This window comes from Cinclus cinclus, chromosome 3 (assembly GCF_963662255.1).
Source record: "Cinclus cinclus chromosome 3, bCinCin1.1, whole genome shotgun sequence".
NCBI lineage: Eukaryota > Metazoa > Chordata > Aves > Passeriformes > Cinclidae > Cinclus > Cinclus cinclus.
This window is the reverse complement of record NC_085048.1, coordinates 74,103,984-74,123,955: the sequence shown is the minus strand read 5'-3', so window position 1 is coordinate 74,123,955 and position 19,972 is coordinate 74,103,984. Positions and strand designations below refer to the sequence as shown.

General features: G+C 36.7%; 1 protein-coding gene across 2 annotated transcripts in view; it reads right to left on the bottom strand.

The window, feature by feature from the left end:
- Positions 1-19,972, bottom strand: part of PDE10A (phosphodiesterase 10A) — a 164,566-nt gene that overhangs the window by 56,916 nt on the left and 87,678 nt on the right. For both annotated transcript variants that reach the window (XM_062489171.1, XM_062489172.1), the window contains one exon: positions 7,689-7,717. In XM_062489171.1, coding sequence (XP_062345155.1) covers positions 7,689-7,717 — 29 coding nt within the window. The remainder of the gene's footprint in view (positions 1-7,688; positions 7,718-19,972) is intronic.

The following is a 19,972-nucleotide window of genomic DNA, read 5'->3' as shown; positions in this document are numbered from 1 at the left end:
AGGAGGCTAGGAACATAAACATTAAAGGAGATACTGAAATACCACAGAGTGAGATGAATTTTAAATATTCCTTCCAAACAATTAAGACACACGGAGAAACTGATATTCAAGTACACAATTTAATATCTAAAGTTAAAAAAACAAAAAAACAAAAAAAAAGCCTCTGAAATGAAGATTATTTCCATGCTTTGATGCTCATAGGGCAGCTGTGCCACAGGCATTTTATGCTTTTGCAGGAAGGAAAATGCCCCTTTGCTGCAACAAAAAGCCTTCATCAATACAGCAGAGTGTCAATACGTACCGACATAATCCAGGAGTTGATCTGTTTGCTCTGTAACTTCTTAAAATATCTTGTGAGTAAGTTTCTATGTAACACTTACTCCCTACTACAGAGCTCTTTCTCCAGAGCAACAAATGCCTGGTTCTGCAACAGAACTTGGTCCTTTTGCAGGCCTCAAAGCATCTCACCCCATCGCAGAACAGAGTTACAATAAACAAGCACCCAAATTCCATTTGATGTGGAGAGGGATAACCAAACATACTTTGGGGATACAGAAATTCAATGGATCGGGAGAAGGGGGGGAAAAAAAAAAAACCACGACCAAAATCAGATGTCCTGGGAAAACTGTGCCATCCCAGGTTTCCCTTATTTCATTTGCTATGCCAGAGGAGCCAGGAGGAGAGGGCCAATGCCTGACTCTCACCACTGTGCAGTCTGCCAGGATGGAGTGTACCACAAGAGCCTCAGCAGTGCTGACTGACCCCGTGCTATCGATACGTGTTGCAACCAGTGCCACCAATTTCACTCGGTTGTAAGGCACTCTAGAGGTGCCAGAGGGGGTCAACACCATGGACAGATGGAGAGGCATTTCAAACTGATGACATATTTTTGATCCTAGACGTAAGCAAGCCAAAAAAGAAAAAAAATAAGAGAGAGAGGAGAGGAAAAGAAAGAAAAAGAAAGGAAAAAAATAAAAAGCAAAGCAAACAAAGCAAAACATCAAAAAAAAAACCACAAAACCACAGACAAACCACAAAATAACAACAAAAGCAGCATCAAAAACACAAAACAAACACACTTTATGAGATCAAAACAACATTTGTAGGAAAGAAAACAAATTAACTCAGTCCAGGTAAGGAGGAGCTCCTGGACCAAGAAAAGGATCTATTGGGGCAAACAGAGGTACTTGTAAGGAACCTCAGTTCTTGAGCAGTGTGAAACCACTAACCATAAAGGATGCACATAGGCCATGGGCACTGTACATAGACCCAGGAGTTTAAAACCCATTCTCTATCTGGTTAAATCAGTTAGTGTTTTAGATAACCAGCTTCTTCAAACTGCCTAAATTAAACTGTCAATGGCAGCATCAAAAGTTGCAGATAATGAATTCAAGTAATTCTATGCAATTTTTTACACAAAACAATGTCCTTAGGCAGAGGCTGAATTACACCCAAGGTTCTTCAGTCATCTTTAAAACTGACAGCTATAGGAGCTGTCTTCTCTAATAGCACACTACAGAACTTAGGCAGATGCTGAACCCGAAATGACCAAAAATCCCCTCATAAACTTCCAGCCAACACAAGCTTTCTTTCCTATAAAACTATGGTCTTGGCAACAGGAGTCATGAGGGAAAGAATTTAAAGATGAACTAAAAAAACCCTCCAAATAAAAAAAAAAAAGGAACATTTTTTGAAGTCTTTCCGGTCTGAATTAGCTTAACATTTGACTGAGATGTAATATTTCACTCTAGGTATTTTCATACTCGACCAGAAGTATAAAAAGACAGGTCTTGCATACCTAAGTTCTCAATGTCATTGATACTTGCATTATAAAAACAATTTCCCAACAGCAACACTTCTGTACTTCTTTAAAAAAAAAAGAACTGTTGTCATAAAATGAATTAAATAAACTAAAATATTTGATGCCCTTATTTTTGAACAGATGAGATTTCCCTTCTCTCAGGTAGCATCATGAAAAATCCCATATGCATACTTACAATCCTGATTTAAGAGATTTGCTCTATATAATTTTCCAGTTGCATCCATAACTTATCTTCTGGAAAGATAATCAATACTCAATTACTCATATCTCTTCTAAAGAAATACTACATGTCCTTTAAGAATTTTGGCACTTTTACTTTGCCCACATACTAAATATTTTCAATTGAAGAATATTCTTCTAGATTTTTTGGGTTTTTTTCTTCCTCACAAAGGAATGCCTAACTAGAAAGGAACATATTGGTGAACTAAATCCAATACCTTGAAGGCAAAGGCAGCCTTGTAAGAGACATTTGGCTAAAAAGTACCTAAAATATTCATTCCATGTGTCACTACACTTTATCACAATGAGTATTCAGATATCTAGTGTAGAAACAAAGAAAGCCAGAACTGTAACCACCACAACAGTCACCCCTTCTTTAAATGCAAGAAATTATTTTATTTTAGTTATAGTGATGTTATTGCACTTCTGAAGACCAGTAGGTATAACAAAAGAAATGGCTGCTGGGGATTTTTTTTTTAAGTCAACCTATTTAATTAAATCAATACTAAAATTTATTCAGGTCATTTTTATGTGTAGTGAGATAGGTTGTGTGCATGCTTGCCATGTATGATTATGTGTACTGCTACCTTTTCTAGACCTTGTCTTCCACTGGCTACAATATTTTTGCATTGTTTATCTGCTCTGATGGCTAGTTCCCACCTTGAATGGAAACCAGCATTTGTTATTTTGGGACATACATAACCATGAGATAACTACATTCTAACAACACTGAAAACACATATAAACTGCACATGTGAAGAAACAAAACTATGAATGTGAACTTCATTTTAAAAATAATTTAAAAACACAAATCCTCTTAACCTTACAAAAGGCTAATCACATGGGTTGTTTCAAAGTGGAAATGCTGAGACAGGATGTGAAATCCTCAGACTGAAGAAATCAGTAAGCAAACTTACAGTGCATAGATTGCTTTCAGAGGAGCAATGAAAGGAAACTCAAAAAACATCAGAAGAGGTAACTGGGTTTGGCTGGAGTAACCAGTTTTCTTTAAACTTGGACACTGGAAAGCAAGCAACTAAGAGCAGTCTTAGCTGAGATGATTAATTTTAATGCCTGTACATAGCCTGAGAGAAAACTGCTCCTACATGCATTTTGTCTGACGTCTATTCTTCTTGTTTTGACTGGAGAGGACATGGGTTAGAACTTGCATGGTAAATAAAATTTAGCACTGCAGCACCATACACAGGTAGTTACGAATATTTTCTTCCCTCAAGCACCTTCATGACAAAAGCAAAGAAGGGAAAACACAAGATGACGCTTGGCAGCATAGGCCCTATCATGATGCAAGCCATCTCTCTTACTCTCCACAGAAAGGACTCACTGGTTTTGAAGTCAAATATTTCCCAGCCTTTCTATGTAGCTGATTTCTAGGGCTCAGAGAGATGGTGAACACCTTCCCTAGAAAAAGGTTCTTGCCCCATAGCCCCCACTCCCTGATGTCCATTCTGACCTTCCCATCAGCTCCTTCCCTGTTACCAAACGGTAACGATGAAATAAACAGCTTCACAATAGAAAAAATACACCATAAAAAGTGAAGGCTTCACTTAGAAGAAAAGAGCATTATGATTACATAGAAGTAACCATATAATCTGTTATTAACTGTAAGGCTCATAAAACTTCATGAATATCTCAATTATATCACCTCTCAAGATTATATAATAAAACAGCATAATGAGCTTCAGTTTAACTTGACAAGGCTGAATACTGCTCCTCTTTTTAAAAAAGCTTTTTATAAAATGACATTCCCTCCTAATACTTGACTTGCAAGCACTCTAAAGACACCATGTACAAAATTAAAAATAAACTTCTTCATTTTCCTACCACTGTTGCTTATCAGTACCACAGTATTCACAAGGTTTTCTTTTTAAAGAAATCAGCTTATACATGCATATTCTCGTGACAATAGGTGCAATGCCGTTTGCAACACTTCTGAAGACTAAATATATATTTATATATTTTTTAGCTCCCCTAGCTTTCTGATTACTTTGTTCTCAGTTCTGGGATGGCATGAAAACACTTAAATCCCATCTTTAATAAGAAGATACTAGAAGGAATGAGCTTGCTTTGCTAGTGTGTCATAAAGAGCCCAAAACTTTATTATCAGTCGCACAGTGAAGATACACGCAATTATTACAACTATTTACTGAAAACAAAATTGTTAATTCTGTGACTGGCAGTGACATACTGTGCTGGGTACTGGCTGGTGCCAAGGCAACTGCCAAAAAGCTGCAAGTCCAAAAAGGGGAAAGGAGAGGATTAAAGTATCATTCCTGTTTCCAAGAATAAAGTACTCTAAATGAGCGAGTCACTTGCTAGGTAATAATTTTCTGGTGTTTATACGGTAAACTTCTGCAAAGCAAATTGCTGTTGGCATTGCCAGAGTTTACAAAGCAAAGGTACTTGCCAAAAGGCAGCTTCACTGGAAGTATTGTTCAAGTAAACATGGAATGGAAAGTTATTAAGCAAAATGAACAGCTAATTTTGCCATGATCATATCAGGAACATTGAGTATTTCCATTTAAACTTCAGAATCTGAGGTACAAAAGAGCACACAGTGATCACGGGAAACTTAGCAGCACGTAGAACAGAATCCTGGCTATAGTTCATGAAGGAATGGGGTTATTTTTGCCAGCTGCAAAGAATAATGTCTCCAAAGCACACTGTTTTCACTAATGTAGTCAGAGAACTATATCTTTAGTCTAGATGTGCATGAATACACACGCACTTAATGCTCAAACTCACACTCCTCTTATTTTCGTTTCTTTCAGCTAAGTAACAAAGCATTCATGTTAAGTTTTCTTCATCCAAGTAGTTCAATAGTCGGTTTACTTTCTAAAATCCCTCTGCCCGAGAAAACCACTTGTGTAGCTAGTATGGATGGGATCAGCCAACACACATCTGCACAATAAGTAAGCAGAAGAAACTCAGCATTTCCAAGGATGCTCCTAATACTACATCATGCAAAAAAGAGATTCTGTCCCCAGTTACATATATTTCATAAACACTGGAAACTGCTATTCAGAAAAAAGTTCACAGGTTCACTGGTCACAGATGCTTATGAGGTATTTTGTAACCACAGATGTTCTCGTGCCAAAAGCAGTCTACAGGAATCAGGAAATATTTCCCTTCCACCACCCATCAGATGCTATGTCAGGCTGAACGAGAAAATCTTTCGATATAATTTGTGAACACCAAAATACTGAAAAAAACTGCCATTAGTAGAATAGCAATTAAAGATTTAAAAAATAAATTCTGAAAAGCTTATTTAAATTATGTGGAAGTTTTCTCCTACTTCCTCCTCTCCCCTTCTTTCAAAAACGTGAAATGAAGTGCCAACAGCCAAATTGGCTGCTTTATTTTAATTTTCTACTAAGAAGCTAAAAATTATATTCAAAATGCAGTTCCTATACAACAGGATTTCAAAACTTTCATTTTAAAATTTCTTAAATTTTCAAAGTGTGAAACCGCAACATAAAACTCTTGAAAATACTGAAATTTCCTTCCAACAATTAAAGATTTTTTTGAAAAAAATATATTTTGACAAAGGTAAATTCCTATCTCGTTTTCTAGCTAACATGGTATTGTTAAGCAATAGGTGATTTAATTCTGCAGTAAATTTTCTTCCACTAAGCTTAATTTTTAGTTCCCTATGATACAAGCTACTTCTTGCAGATGTTTTCAGGAATTAAAAATGTAACACTTAATGACCTCAAAACTCCTAATTCTTCAGTCAGCATGAACATGTCTTTTTGTCTGAAAAACATTACTCATGTACAGAACTTTGCTAATTTAAATTCTAATTTATGGTCATATTTTAATTAAAATGGTATCTGTTTGAGCTGCTGTTGCTGAAGAAAGAGGATATATTACAATGGTCTACGTTATTAAATATGGCATTATTCAAAAATACAGCAAACAAACAAACCTGTTAATTTGTAGCATGGTATATTACTGAGTACCTTCAAGTACTTTAATTTAAAAAAAGTCAAACCAAATATTAGTGCAGCACAGTATACATACCAAGTGCACAATGACTGATGGCTAAAAAAACAAGGGAGAAAATGTTTACTTAAGAGCATCAGAAGTATTATCTGCACCCTACTGTTTCCAGGGCTGCAAGTGACAGCCCATCCATCTTCAGGAAATCCTAAGCCACAAGATATGACTTTGGGAGGGGCCAAGTGGTTGCAACCAGTCAGACACACAGGAAGTGACTGGCAAGGCAGACTTGGGGGTTCAGAACTTGCTTTCTTTGCCCTAAATAGCTTAGATGTGGTAATCAGGATATATTCTATAATTCTATTTTAGAGAGGTTTTGATAAATGTTAACCTATTAAATTAACGATAATTAAAAGAACCTCCCCCATATATAATTACAGCTTATGAGATTTTTAGGCAGATCTTTAGTTATTTTGAGATCAAAACAATATATATAGATATACTAATAACAATAATTCCAGGTCACATCAAATGGTATACAGTGTCATAACAGTAGCATAGAGATTAACAAAAACCATGTTGAAAACTAGTGAACTACTAAAACATACTAATTTTCACCTAAATTCTCAACACCTTTACAAATCCATGGCACTTCATGCATATGGAAAATGTCTGCTTGAATGAACTCATTTTAGACAACATAAATCTCTTTTTTGTAGACACGTATGAGGCAAACTTTGGTTCCACCTCATCCCAGCCCTCTGCTCACACGGTTACAAAATTGAGGATTCCACTACCAGCCTGACTTCTCCACTCCTTCCACATTCCAGCATTTTCCAAAGGAATTCTACTGAGTGCTAGAGCATGCAGCCAGTTTTTGCAGTCTTTCAACCTGCCCTAATTTTAAGGTACGTCTGACACTACTGTGTTTCTCCTGGGAACATGAAATAGTTTATGCAAGACATTCAAAAAGAAGAGCAAAACAGGACTATGATTCCACCTGGGAAAGCTGTAAGGGCTCTCTCAGGATTGCTGGATCCATTTGGGGACAAGAGATTGTCCAATACTGATCTTTTCTCATTCACAGGAGAGGCACTCATTCCTAACAGATCCCTGTAATTAGTCCTCAGTCACGGACAGATATTCTGCAGGACCAAGTGTCCATCAGATGTAAAGCTAGGGTTGGGAATCTATTACTGAATATGGGATTTTTAGGATTTTGGATTACATTTCATGCAGACCACTGCAAAATATTTTAAATTAGAGAATCCAAGTCATTGTACCAAGCCACATCTCAAAAGGGAGTTATTAAACAGGGCATTTTTCTTCCCTTCTTATGCTTGCCATCTATTGAGGCACTTACACTGATTAAATAGTCTGATGTTATGCTCAATGTCCAATGAATTTCCTGGTTTCCATGAAGTACCTTTTTAAAACTGGATCGTGAAAATAGCACTGGGAGAACTCCAAATGCAAAATACGCTTCAATTTATTTGCAGCCAATCAAGTGTTCTTAATACTTATTTTCCTTATTAACTGTTCTCTAGACAGTCTGTACAGCACTCTTTTTCCTCTGGAGATCCACCATAACCAGGGCATAGACATAAATCTTGATCAGAGTCTATGGAAAAATCATCTCAAGTGAACAGTGGGCCACTTTTTAGAGGGGAGAGAGAGCAGCACTTACCCTGCTGACTTCTTTAGGAGCCGTTTCATCTAAAAGGAAACAAACCAAACAATTAGGCACTCTGGGAAGTTTCTAGACCAAATGAAGAACAAGAAAACAAATTGCAAACTATTTTTGCACATTTGTACAAAACTTTCCTAATATTGTTTGGTCAAGTGATTGAAATATCCTGAAATTTGCTTGCATTTGCAATCTTTTAAAAGCTTCTAAAGCTAAAAATCAATTGAAATTAGGATAAAGAACTCAGGAATTCTATCCTGACTTAGTAAGAAGACAAGATTTCCTACATTTCAGAATTCAGAGGGAAGCTGGCAGAGGCCAGCTAAACACTACATTTATTCCAGTTCAGTAAGTGTATTGTTAGTTCTGCATAGTCTGAGAATTAAAGGCCTTTGCCACCAGACATATACAACCAACACCCCACAAGGAAGCTAGTGAGCAGACTTGAGCCGTCTGTTCTAATGTCAAAGACTATACTCCTATTGACTTCTTTGGAACTGGAAAAAAAGCCTTGTAGCCATAAAAAGAGAACAATATCACTGATGTGATCTGCCATAACATCTTAAAATAAATGACGAGATCTTATATATATATATATATATATATATATGCACACAAACAATAATGTTTTTTCCTTTCAAATGGAAACAGACTTTCATACACTTTTGGTAGGTTTAATACATATGAATAAACACAAGTACAATATCTGAGGTAAAACACTAAGTAGCATTTCTGAAAATACAGCTGAAATTTCTGAAAATGCAGCTATACAGCAAGAAGACATCTGCCACAGGAAAAGTTTCCAACTTCCATTTTAACCACACGAAAAGTAGCTTAAACACACCTTTACAAACCTCCAGTTGGTTAGGTGTTTCTGAAAACATGAAGAGAACAATTTATAACCTTTTATTTGCTCCTGGGGATCATATTACTATACTTTGAAAATTAAAATTAAGTCAGGAAAAAGATTTAATCTTACAGGAAATTCCATATGTTTATATTTGTCAAAGGCTCTTCATATTTTGCCATGTAAAATGAGCTTTCAAACAATAAAGGTAAAAAAATGCCCAGATTTTCTAGCGAACACATTTAATACACAATTTCTGATGAAAGAATTCCCTAAAGCAGTATAGATTTCCCCTCAAAATTGAGAGATGCCAAGGAAAATAATATATTGCACAAAGCGAGTATCAGTCTACTCTTAATCCCAGCCAAATGATATGCCACTAATTTACACACGCAGAACACAGACAAACTTAATTCAGCTATTTAAGGCAGTTCTGTTGCTTGCAGTGCAATGTGTAACACATGCTCTGCCATGATCAGTGATGTTATCTTCCTTGTTATCTTCCTAATACCCATTACAAGAACAGCCAGAGCTACACCCAAAATCCATCTCCCCTGTTACCTGATTTCGACACTGAGCAACAGGAAATGTGAACAACAGAAAACAGTGATGACATGACACCTTCCTTGGAGCATACTCTCAGTTTTCAGTAACCAATGGATCAAAACTTTTCTTCAACCACTGGTGACACTTTGCTGTTTAAAGGATGGGTTTTTCTTCCTCACACTTTTTGGGGCGTGAGATTTTGTTTGGCTGGTTATTAAACCTGAGTCATCAGCCTTCAGCATTCTCAAAATGCTATGAGCTCCACAGCTCAAATACATAATACAAGTAAAACTATTATTTTTTTGAATATGCACACTATGTATTTGATCTGATTCCCTCTATTCACCTGATTTATAGAGCCTGTGATCCTACACATCTCTCAAGCAAGTCCTTCTCTGCCTCATACCCCATCTAAACCTTTCCTGGTTTGACAGGTCCAGTCTGATTCAATGCTAGTAACTCTCACTCCTGTCCCACTTCATCTTGCTGGGTGGGAAGTCTAGAACTACAGGCAATACTGCAGCTCAGAAAAACATAGCTAGGTGGCACAAGGATGATTTAAGGAGTTTCTCTCTATTTGAAAAGAACAATTCCTAACATTTTACTTGTTTTCTTGATAGTTACTAAACCCTGGACCAGCATTTTTAAGCATTTATATTCTGTAATACTGATACCTCTCTCAAAATTATAACTAAGACACCCACCCCACTGTACATTATAGTAATTAAAGACAGCATCCATCTGGGAAAGCTTCCATACTAAACCCTGCAACACAAGATAGGAAGAAACAAGAAATAAGAAACAGAGCAGACAGAAAAAATCCACAGAAGTTTGTTGTTTGGCACAGTATAAATGGGGCAAGGTTTAGTTGGGCTTGAGGTACTTTTCTGGGGGGTTGTGCGAAAAGGTATTAAATTGCGTAACCATTCCTTAAATAGGAAAATTTCAGATTTCATTTTGCACATTAAAAAGAAAAAATAAAACCCTGTCTCATACTTGGATTTCTATGCATGCATTTAAAATATCAAAACAAAAGTCAATAAGTTTTCAACAATTGCAAGATGATAAACTAGAGCAGTCACAAAGAAAACTTTAATGCAAAGTTTTCAACATCTCAGATATTAAATTTTGAGGCATTTGACATGGAAGCAATGATTCTAATGCCCAGTTAGTTTTATCACAGGAACTCTTCTGGAAAAACAATATTGACTTTCTCCCTGGTCTTATGCTGTTCTTTTTTTCTGTGTAGTTAAATGCTGCTGCTGGTACACTATTGCTGTTGATGACAGCAAACAAATGCTCAGTATTAATTCTGTTTGTGAGACCCCAGATAGCTCCACACAGTTTCCTAAGGAATGTTTTCCCACACAGCGGATGTCAGATTGACCTAATAATTTTTCTTTTGAAAATTTGCTTTAGGCTTCAGAAAACAAGACACAAGTTGTTTGTAATACAATTATACCACCAAAGATGTATTTGCTGCTTTTTTTGCCTTGAAAATAGTCATACACCTATAGATCAATAGAAATTCCACATTAATTTGTGTAGATTGGTTAAAGAGTGATCTCATCACCCTGAAATAAAGTCTACTAGGTTTACTTGATCTCTGTGGTAGAATGGCATCAGTCAGATGAAATTGATCAGTACATTTTAATTGCAATTTGCATCTTTGTTTTAGACATCTTGAATCTGGCATCTTATGTCTCCACAGATATTTTTAAAATCTTTCAAAGACACTTCAGCTGAGGGTGGGTTTCCTAAAGCAGTAACTACCACACATGCAACAGAAATTTCAAGCCATGACTCAAAAACCCTCTTGCTTTTTAATCTACAATCTCATTAAGGGTACCTGAGCACCTCTCCTAATTATTAACAGTCTAGATTTACCTCGCAATTCAGAAGCACTTGTGTTTTGTACTTTGTTTAAACAGATTCAGACATGGAATAGTCATTACATTGATCACTGGTAGCACACTGTGTTTCTTTCCCTGAAGCAGGACAAAACATGAATTCTAGCTATTTCACATGTTCAATAAGATCTACATTTTTAATTTCCTGGAAAAGGATGCTCAGTTCTTCCTCTCCTTAAGTAACATGCATCAGACAATAAGTAAGGCCTGGACCACAACTTCACTGCAGATGGTAAGCAGAGAAACATATTGTCTGCCAGGTGTCCTAAAATTTTAATTCACTCCTCCGCATGTAAGCAAACAGGGCACTACACACAATAGGATAAAGGAAACTGCACTTGACTTCATTAGACATACCTAAATCTGGTAAATTTGGAAGCTTATTATTTTCTGTAGTCTTAGCCCACACTAAAGTGATGATACAGTTAGAGCAATTTTGCAGGACGGCTTATTCTGGCCAGAAAACTTCCAAAAGGCATCTTCTCAAAGTATCACCAGTCCTTGTGAGAACAGAAAGGGATGAGGAAGACCCAGGGTTTTCTTCTCTTTCCAAAACTGCTTAGTGGCACAAAACATACTGATGGTAGCTTTACATTTATACATCCATGATCATAATAATCCTCATTTGTACAATGTATGTGACAATCTAAACTAATCTAAGCAGGGCATTCCCACATCTGCTAAAAGCTCCATAAAATTCTATAGAAGTCTCTCAAGTTTAGTACACCTCAGCAAAAATCATGTTGGAACCTGGGCTCTGACCATCAGGAAGAAACTTAATAGTTTCCAGCAGCAAATATGCTTTACCAAGAAAGTCTATGATTGTGTTTTATGATAATTAGCTGATGACTTCATATCCTATTCAACAGGGCTGTTGAATGACAAGAGTGTTAAACTGGTTAGCTCATTTACCTTATCAGTCAACGAGGTGCAATCACCATTGCTTATTACCAGAATGCAGCCACAAGACAATGGGCTGAAGAGCATGTAAAACAGTTTATCATTTCTCCACACTTGCCGGTTTACAGCTATACCTTTATGCCCCTATCTACTGCTTTTCTTGTCCAACCCACAATTCTGCCTGGCTTTCACCTCACTAGCTGCACTGCAGCTTTCTTTAAAACTGATTACATATCCTGCAAGCATGTTCGGTGAAGCAAGTTCCTCATCCAGTAGTAAAACACTTTCAGAATTACTCTTTTTAGATCAAACTTTTTCTTTTGTTGTTGTTCCAGAAGCCCTGGTTACCAAGTATAAAGTACCCTTAGAGTTTACTGCAATCAATGTATCTAAGGAACAGTATTATCATTACTAACCTGTCCTCTTACTTTTGAATACAGCAGTCCGTTTACTCTTGAATATTATTCAAATACCAAATTCAAACTTCAAAATTGAAGTTTTATTGTGTTCAGCAGGTGTTTTCAAGGAGAAGAAAAAAATTACACTGCTGTTGACATATACATAAAATTACACTACTGAGACATATACCTTAAGCAATTGCATTAAAATCAATAGAATTGCTACAGCATGCATTGCAAAACAGAAATGCTTTTATGTATTAAACGTCACAGCATTTCTGTAATGTACAGTGATTCAGGGCTGAAAGAGAGAATGAACAGAGAACACTGCTTGAAGCAGGTCCTACAAAGCTCCAGCAACCTAAGAAAGTCCCACTGGATCTCGTCCACAGCAAGATGTTCAGATATTTTAAAAACATGCATACCTTTTGGACCCTGCTGGGCCTCTTAAGTTCAGCTTGTTTATTCCTAGATCATGAATACCTCTTCCCAACTGAGAAGATGCCTGGAGAACTTTAAGGAAAGGCATTTCCTCTTGCTTTCCCAACATCTATATGCAGCCCATACTCCACTCTGAGTCCAACGAGGCAAGGGATGGGAACACACAGATCAGTGAAATGACATTCCCATCCCTGGCATGGAGAAAGGCTTCCAAGACTTGCTGGCCCAAAGAGAAACCAAGAAATTCCAGCAGATTGTCAGCTTCTGGAGCAGGAAATACTGCATATGGCTCAGTGACAGCAAGAGAACATAATAATCTTACACATATTAGGAAGAATGTAATCTTTCACTTACCCTGGGGAAATAGACAATCCAACACCAACATCTTTAGTAAACTTTTTGCTTTTAATTATTTCACTTTTGTTCTCACCCTTACCTTTATGATCACTGTATTCTTATCTCCTTCTGTTTAGAAATATAAAATACTGTTTTTTAGGGAAAAAACATGTCCATGTAATAAAACTAATTTATTGGACTCCTAAGTTGTTTAAAATTTTCAGATTGCAGAGTTGAACACTAGAGAGAATGAAAAGTAGAACAAGAAGCTTTGCAGCCTGTCTGATTTCCTTCTTTCTGCACTTCTGACTACATTGAAAACAACTGTCATGTTACTGAACTTTGCAGTAAAACCCTCAGAATTCACAGAAAAATCAAGACTGAGTAATTTTCTTCTCTTTAGAACAGCTGACAAAGGAAACAAAAGAAAATGCCCCAGAGGAAAAGTTTGCTAACGTCAACAAGTGTAAGGGATCATTAGAGCTTGAGATGGTAGGTTACCACGGGAGAGGGTACAGTGATCCAGTGTGAAACATTTATGCCGGGGAATAATTTCGATCCTTCTGAAGAAACCGTACTGTAACTACAACATAAGTATGTTTGTTATTAGAGATGTACTTAATTTACTTTACTCTGGAAATTGAAAACCAAGAAACTGGGAAAAAATGTGTAAATTAATCAGGAAAAAATCTTGAAGATTAAAAAGAGACTAAAACTTACAAATTAAGGCTTTTTGTTTTTAGGATATTTCAGATGACTTGTTAGTAATCATAATCAAGCTCTCAGTGACTGAGCTGAATATTACAGAATAATGATGTGTAGATAATTCATGACTTTGGAGTCTTTGAAAAATGACATGCTACACTAAAATGATGAATAGATTGAAACCAAGGGAAGATCGAACTATTTACTACTTATCAGTACCACCACTGTGAGTAAAACACTTTGCTTGCAATGAGAAGATTGCTAAAAAACCCATAAAATTATAACTTCAGTGAGTGGAAAGGAACAGAATATGCAACTACAAAATTATAGACAGTTCTTCATGAAAGATAATGACAGCACCTTATCAATTTATGAACTAGTCAGTTTTATTCTAAAAAGATTTGATAATGACAGATAATTATAATTCACAAGTATGATACAACAAAAAAAAATAATATTAAATTTTATCTTTTTGGCTGCTCTACAACAACAACAAGAAAAAAAACCAAAGCACTGTGGAGTTCAGCATTCTTCTACTGAACATTTGAACAAATGCAAAATTTTAACTCTCTCTAATAGCAGGTGCAGTATTAAAAATGCTAGTGCAGATTTAGAAACGTTTCCAGACAGGGATACATGCACTATGATGTAAAAGAAAAAAAAAAAAAAAGTCCAAGCAGTCTGGCACTCAATTCCTTGAAATGAAAGGAAGTTAAATACCCCAGTGAGGAGCAGGTGTGTTAATTTACCACTGCACACGAGAGAATGGTTATTCATTAAGTTGTAAAGACTCAGCCACTCGTGAACATCTATGATGATGTTGAGGTCACAGACAAGATAAAAATGTGAGGAATACCAGTTGTCCCTGGCTGAAAACAAGAATGTTCCCAATGAAGCTCTGTTTACATAGCTCTGACTAGTCTTGTGTAACCTTGAGGACATGCTGTAACAGCCAACATCAGACACTTCAGCACCAGAACACATGACCAAGTCACAGCACCTAGCAGTCCACATGCATCAGGAGATATGGTCATTAAATGCCTTGGCACATCAGCACCCAGATTAGCCTTTGACCCAAACTGGTTCTCCAAGAAGTTCCACAAAAATTGACAGGTAGAACCCAGTCCTCAGTGGACTGATAATTTCTGAGTGTGCCACCAGCACATCGTCACACTCCACTATGCCAACAAATCTACTGCATACCAACTTCAGTATAGAAACCTCGACACAGGCTTCAAACTGAGGGCTAGCTGTTCTATCAGACACTGATGACAGTCCCATCATAAGAATCTAGCTCCTTGAATCATTAAACCATAAGAAAGGGAGACAAATCACAGTATCTCTGCCATTAGGAACATGAGAGACTTTGTGACAGAAATCATCCCATCCTTAGGGGTTGCAAGATAGACAGAAAGACAGACAGAAAGACATTTCTTTTTTGAAAGAAAGGAAAACAGCAAATTCAGATCTACAAGCTTATAGTAAATGAAGAACTGGATGCGTTCATGAAAGACAAAATTACTTTCATGTGCATTTTTTATTTAACTAACAAAATCCAATGCAGATGGTAGATTAATTTAAATACATAATAAGAAATCAGGAAATACATAAAGAAATCAGCTGGAAAGCTAATAAACTATATCTAACACAGCAGTAAGAGAAAGTGCAAGTACCACTTCTGTTGGTGGAATAAAGGGAACCAGAGCCAACCGCACCTCTTCAGCATGGCTGAAGTTGCCACCTGCTGGGATAAGGAGCTGTGTCTATCTCCCAAATTGTCAATCTAACAGAAGTACTAATGATCACACACTGAGAGCCAGCAACCAAGCGAGAAATCTATTCCTGCAAGTATGAAAAGGGTAATTCATAATCTAAGTCCCTTCTCACCATGTCTTCAAAACAGTTTTGAAACAGTCATGATTGAGGAATCTCATAATTTGTCAGTTACAGCATCATTCTTCCCAACTTCCTTCATCAGGGCCTGCCACAGAGTTCTGTCAACACCAACACAAGTTTCTGACGTAAGCAAGCATCACACAGCTACTCAGACGAGGAATTTGGAAAAACAACCCTGTGACACAACTGCTTCTTAGACACTTGATATACTCCATTTACCTAGTTCAGAAACACCAGAGCTGTGTTAAGTAACCCATTCGGGTCTGACATCTACTCAGGCATACATTCAAGGCCACCCAAATTTCACACACTGCACTAACTCCCTCAGGAGCTACTAGGGGACCTGACCATTTCTAGACCTCAGGCCATTTGTTTTGACAATTAATTGAAGGAGTGAGATTAAGTCACCAAACAGCACACCAAAGTGACCAGCCTAATAACTACACAATAAGCTGGTGGTTCAAAAGACAAACATCATAATTAAATAAATCAAGACTGAAAACAGAAAGAAGAGCCAAAGAAAAGAGTTTCAAAACAGAGTTTCAAAAGGAAGACATGCAGGGAGAGAAGGACAAAGATGGCCAGGATGAGCAAGCAGCTTGGACAAAGACATCAGATGCTACCAACGGTGATGTACCTTACTGACCTCTCTAGGATTATTTTACTTTCTGACATGGTAAAAAAACAAGATCCAGTAAAAATAAAAAATACTGTTTATTACAGATTAACAAACTCAAACTGTATCTAAAGAAAATCAGACATGTAAGTCACAAGGCAATATCTGCACAAAAACATTCCTTTTGTTTCCAATATTGTTCACTGCTACTGTCAATGAAAAAAGAACGCCGGAAACTTAAATCGTAAGCTTTAAAAGTACAGCTGTCAAGAAAAAGGTAGTTGCTTCAGTGTGCTTTTCTATTTTCTATCAAGTGAACAGATGGCACTATTAAAATTCTAGTTGAATGAAGTATTTATAAGTTCATTAGACAACACTAACTCTACAAAAAAAGACAACAATATTGCAAATAAAGCTGCTGGATTCAAAATAGCATAAAAGTACAAATAAGGGTTATAAAATCACATTTATGAGTTAGCATACAAAAACAAATATGCTAAATGAAACAAAAGCACAAAAGAAATGCAGAAAAAGCTCTATAAAACAGTAATTTATTTTCCAGGGTAACTTCCAAGTTATTCCATGCATTTTGAGCCTGAATTCTATAAAAAGGACTTCAATTTTGACAGTGTCTAAGATAACTGAAAGGGAAAAAAACCTGTTACATTTGCTTTTCTTTAAATGGATATATAAAATTTACACTATGATGTACAATAAGTAAGAATGAAATTGTTCCAGAAATAATACAAACAGAAATGTAAGTCTTATACTCTGAGGTGATGATCTTAAGAAATAAACAAAAGCATCCAAAGCAGCCAAATGCATCTAGCACACGGGTCAGTGCTTTTAAATGCTCTGCCACAGTGGCTTATTGGATACCTGAGGCGCTTTATCTGCTCATCACCATTTTGAATTATTAGCCTACACTGAATTCACTTCGGAATCACTGATTTGTAATCGATTGCCTTACTGTCTATTATCTTTCTTCCAGCCATAGCAATGTCTTGACTTGGTAAAGTGGTGTCTGTTAGGATTCTAATTAACTTGAATAAGATGCAAATTCCTGTCACCTTCAAAATGTGCCAAAATGGATTTACTATAAAAAGAGAGAGCTAAAAAACCTGAAAATTCAGCTTTCACTCCAAATTAATATATACCAGTTCCCATATGTGCAGATTTATTCAAATGCACACCAGTTCTCTCTGCAACTTTTATTAGTACAATCTGTGTTAATGTTTAACTCCTTTAAGCATCCCGTCCTCTCTGTGAATATTTTATTCAGTCTAACATGTCATTCTTGGAAAGTCCTTGCTTTGATAACTACATGGAAAATGACTCAAAGAGGGACATGTACAACTTCTCCAGAGTTTAAAGAATTGCATGGCGCTTTTTCATTTGAGGGATCCATCACCACAGGAGAACATCAATCTGTTGGAGTGGGTCCAGAGGAGGACCACCAAGTTGAAAAAAGACATTGGGATTATGTAATTGCAGCCTTCCAGTACCTGAAGGGAGCCTACAAGAAAGATAGAAAGAATCTGTTTACAAGAGCACTTGGTGACAGGACAAAGGGAAAGGATTTGAAATGAGAGTTGCTTTAGATTTGACATTATAAAGAAATTCTTTACTGAGAAGGTAAGAAGGCAATGGAACAAGCTACCTAGGTAAGTTGAGGGTATGCCATCCATGGAAGTATTCAAGACCATGCTGTATGGAGGTCTGAGCAACCTGGTCTAGTGAAAGGCACCCCTGCCCACAGCAGGGGGCTTAGAATTGGATGATCTTTAAGGTTCCCTCCAACCCAAATCATTCTTTCATTCTATTACCAAAACCATATCCAGCGTTTTGTCAGTGTTTGTCTATTACTTAATCGGCTCAAACAGATGCCACCTCAGATTAGAATATTTGAAACTGTCTCTTCCTGAAGTGATGAAACTATCTAGAAAGGAATGGCAAGGTACAGATCCACACCAGCAGAAACCAATTTGAGCCTGAAATGCCACCTCTGTGCTCTCCCCACTGCCTTGGGGCAGTTTACAGCTGCTGCAGAGAGCCACAGATACAATCTAAAATTACATAAGCAAAAAGACCAGTGCATGGGAAAGGCTGGATGTACACACCCAGAGATGCAAGCCGAGGGCAGGCAGTGCAGGCTCAAATCAACCACAGAATTATTTCCTGGGAACAAGAAGGTTCTGGCCTGAGTGAACACCACTTGAGCAGACAGGATTCGTTGGCATCTGGGTTTCCTAATGACTGGGCTATTCAAGGCTAGTTGGTGCCAACTAAAGGAGCCTGAGATTCTGAGGACTTTCAAGGAGGCATTGCAAGTTCTCTGCTAAGATGACTGCTACTTATTTTTTAACATGACAAGTTCATTCACATGTTATAGCCTAATATTTAATAAAACAAAACGCAATTATGGCTTCCTTCAGGCTGGAGACACAGACACATCCTCTATAAGAAAATGTAGCAGTTACAGAGATGTCTGGATTTAATGGGTTCTTCCATTCAAAGAACATGATATGATGATCACATCAACATTAATTTCTATTTAGTAGTTCCTTTTGCATAGGACTGGAAATAAGAAGCTTTAATATGTTTTAGGTACTTGTAGAGCATGCAGAGAAAGGTTTATGTAAGAATAACACTATTCTCTTCAAATCTTTAAATATTTCTTAACATTCAAGGCAAACAATGCTAAGTCATACCTCTGAGTATATTTTTTCTTTTGGACTGTCTTGCATCTGAATGATTTAGAATAGATTATTTAGGAGATAATACTTTAGGAACAGTTAAAGAGGAAGGGAATTAAGATTGAAAATTAACTTCAGACTCCTAGTTTTGAATTATTTAGCTAAACCTCAGTGGAAAACAAGCATAGAGAGAAACTTGCTTTGACAGCACAATGACAGATTCTACAATCTTGTTCTAAAAGATGCCTGTGATCCCAGTAACTGATTTACACTGTATTATTGTCTTTAATACTCTCTTTTTCCTTTGCATTTCCCGATATACTGGAGGAATTCAAACCTACTCCCTAATTTACTTTTGTTTGCATGCAAGCAATGAAATTGGATAAGGTGTGCCTACAGTATCAATGACAGGGTAAAAATGTGTTTGGTTCCAAGAAAAACCCATTGCTACAGACTACAATTTTTTCAAAAACACTTTAGGAAAAAAAAGCATCTATTCTGTTTGAGTTTTGTCTTGGGAGAAATCTGACCTACAGAGCTAGAGAAAATTTATTCTTGTGAATATCCAATACAAAAGATTACAATTAAAAAAACCAAAAGCTATGGCTCAATGCTGCAAATGGGTGGATGCACCCTAGTGTGCAGAAAATAATGGCTGGCTTTCCAGTGGAAAGGCTTGGCAGTCAGCTTTGTGGTGCAGACTGGGTTCAGTCCCTGAAGACACATTCACTTTGGCAACATAGTGGGGGTAGTTTAGAGTGCAAAAATGAAGGAAAATTGTCTTTCAATTTAGTCTATCAGCTGATCAATGCCATTCATAATCATATTGTACATAATTTGATCTACAGAAAACACAGCAAAATAAAGATTCAGAAAGAATTTTTAAATTATGGAGTCCTGTTCTCCTACTTAATATCACTTTTTAATTATGAAAACAAACAAAAAACTTTATTAAGTACTTTAAAAGTTCTCATTTGAAGTATTATCAGTCAC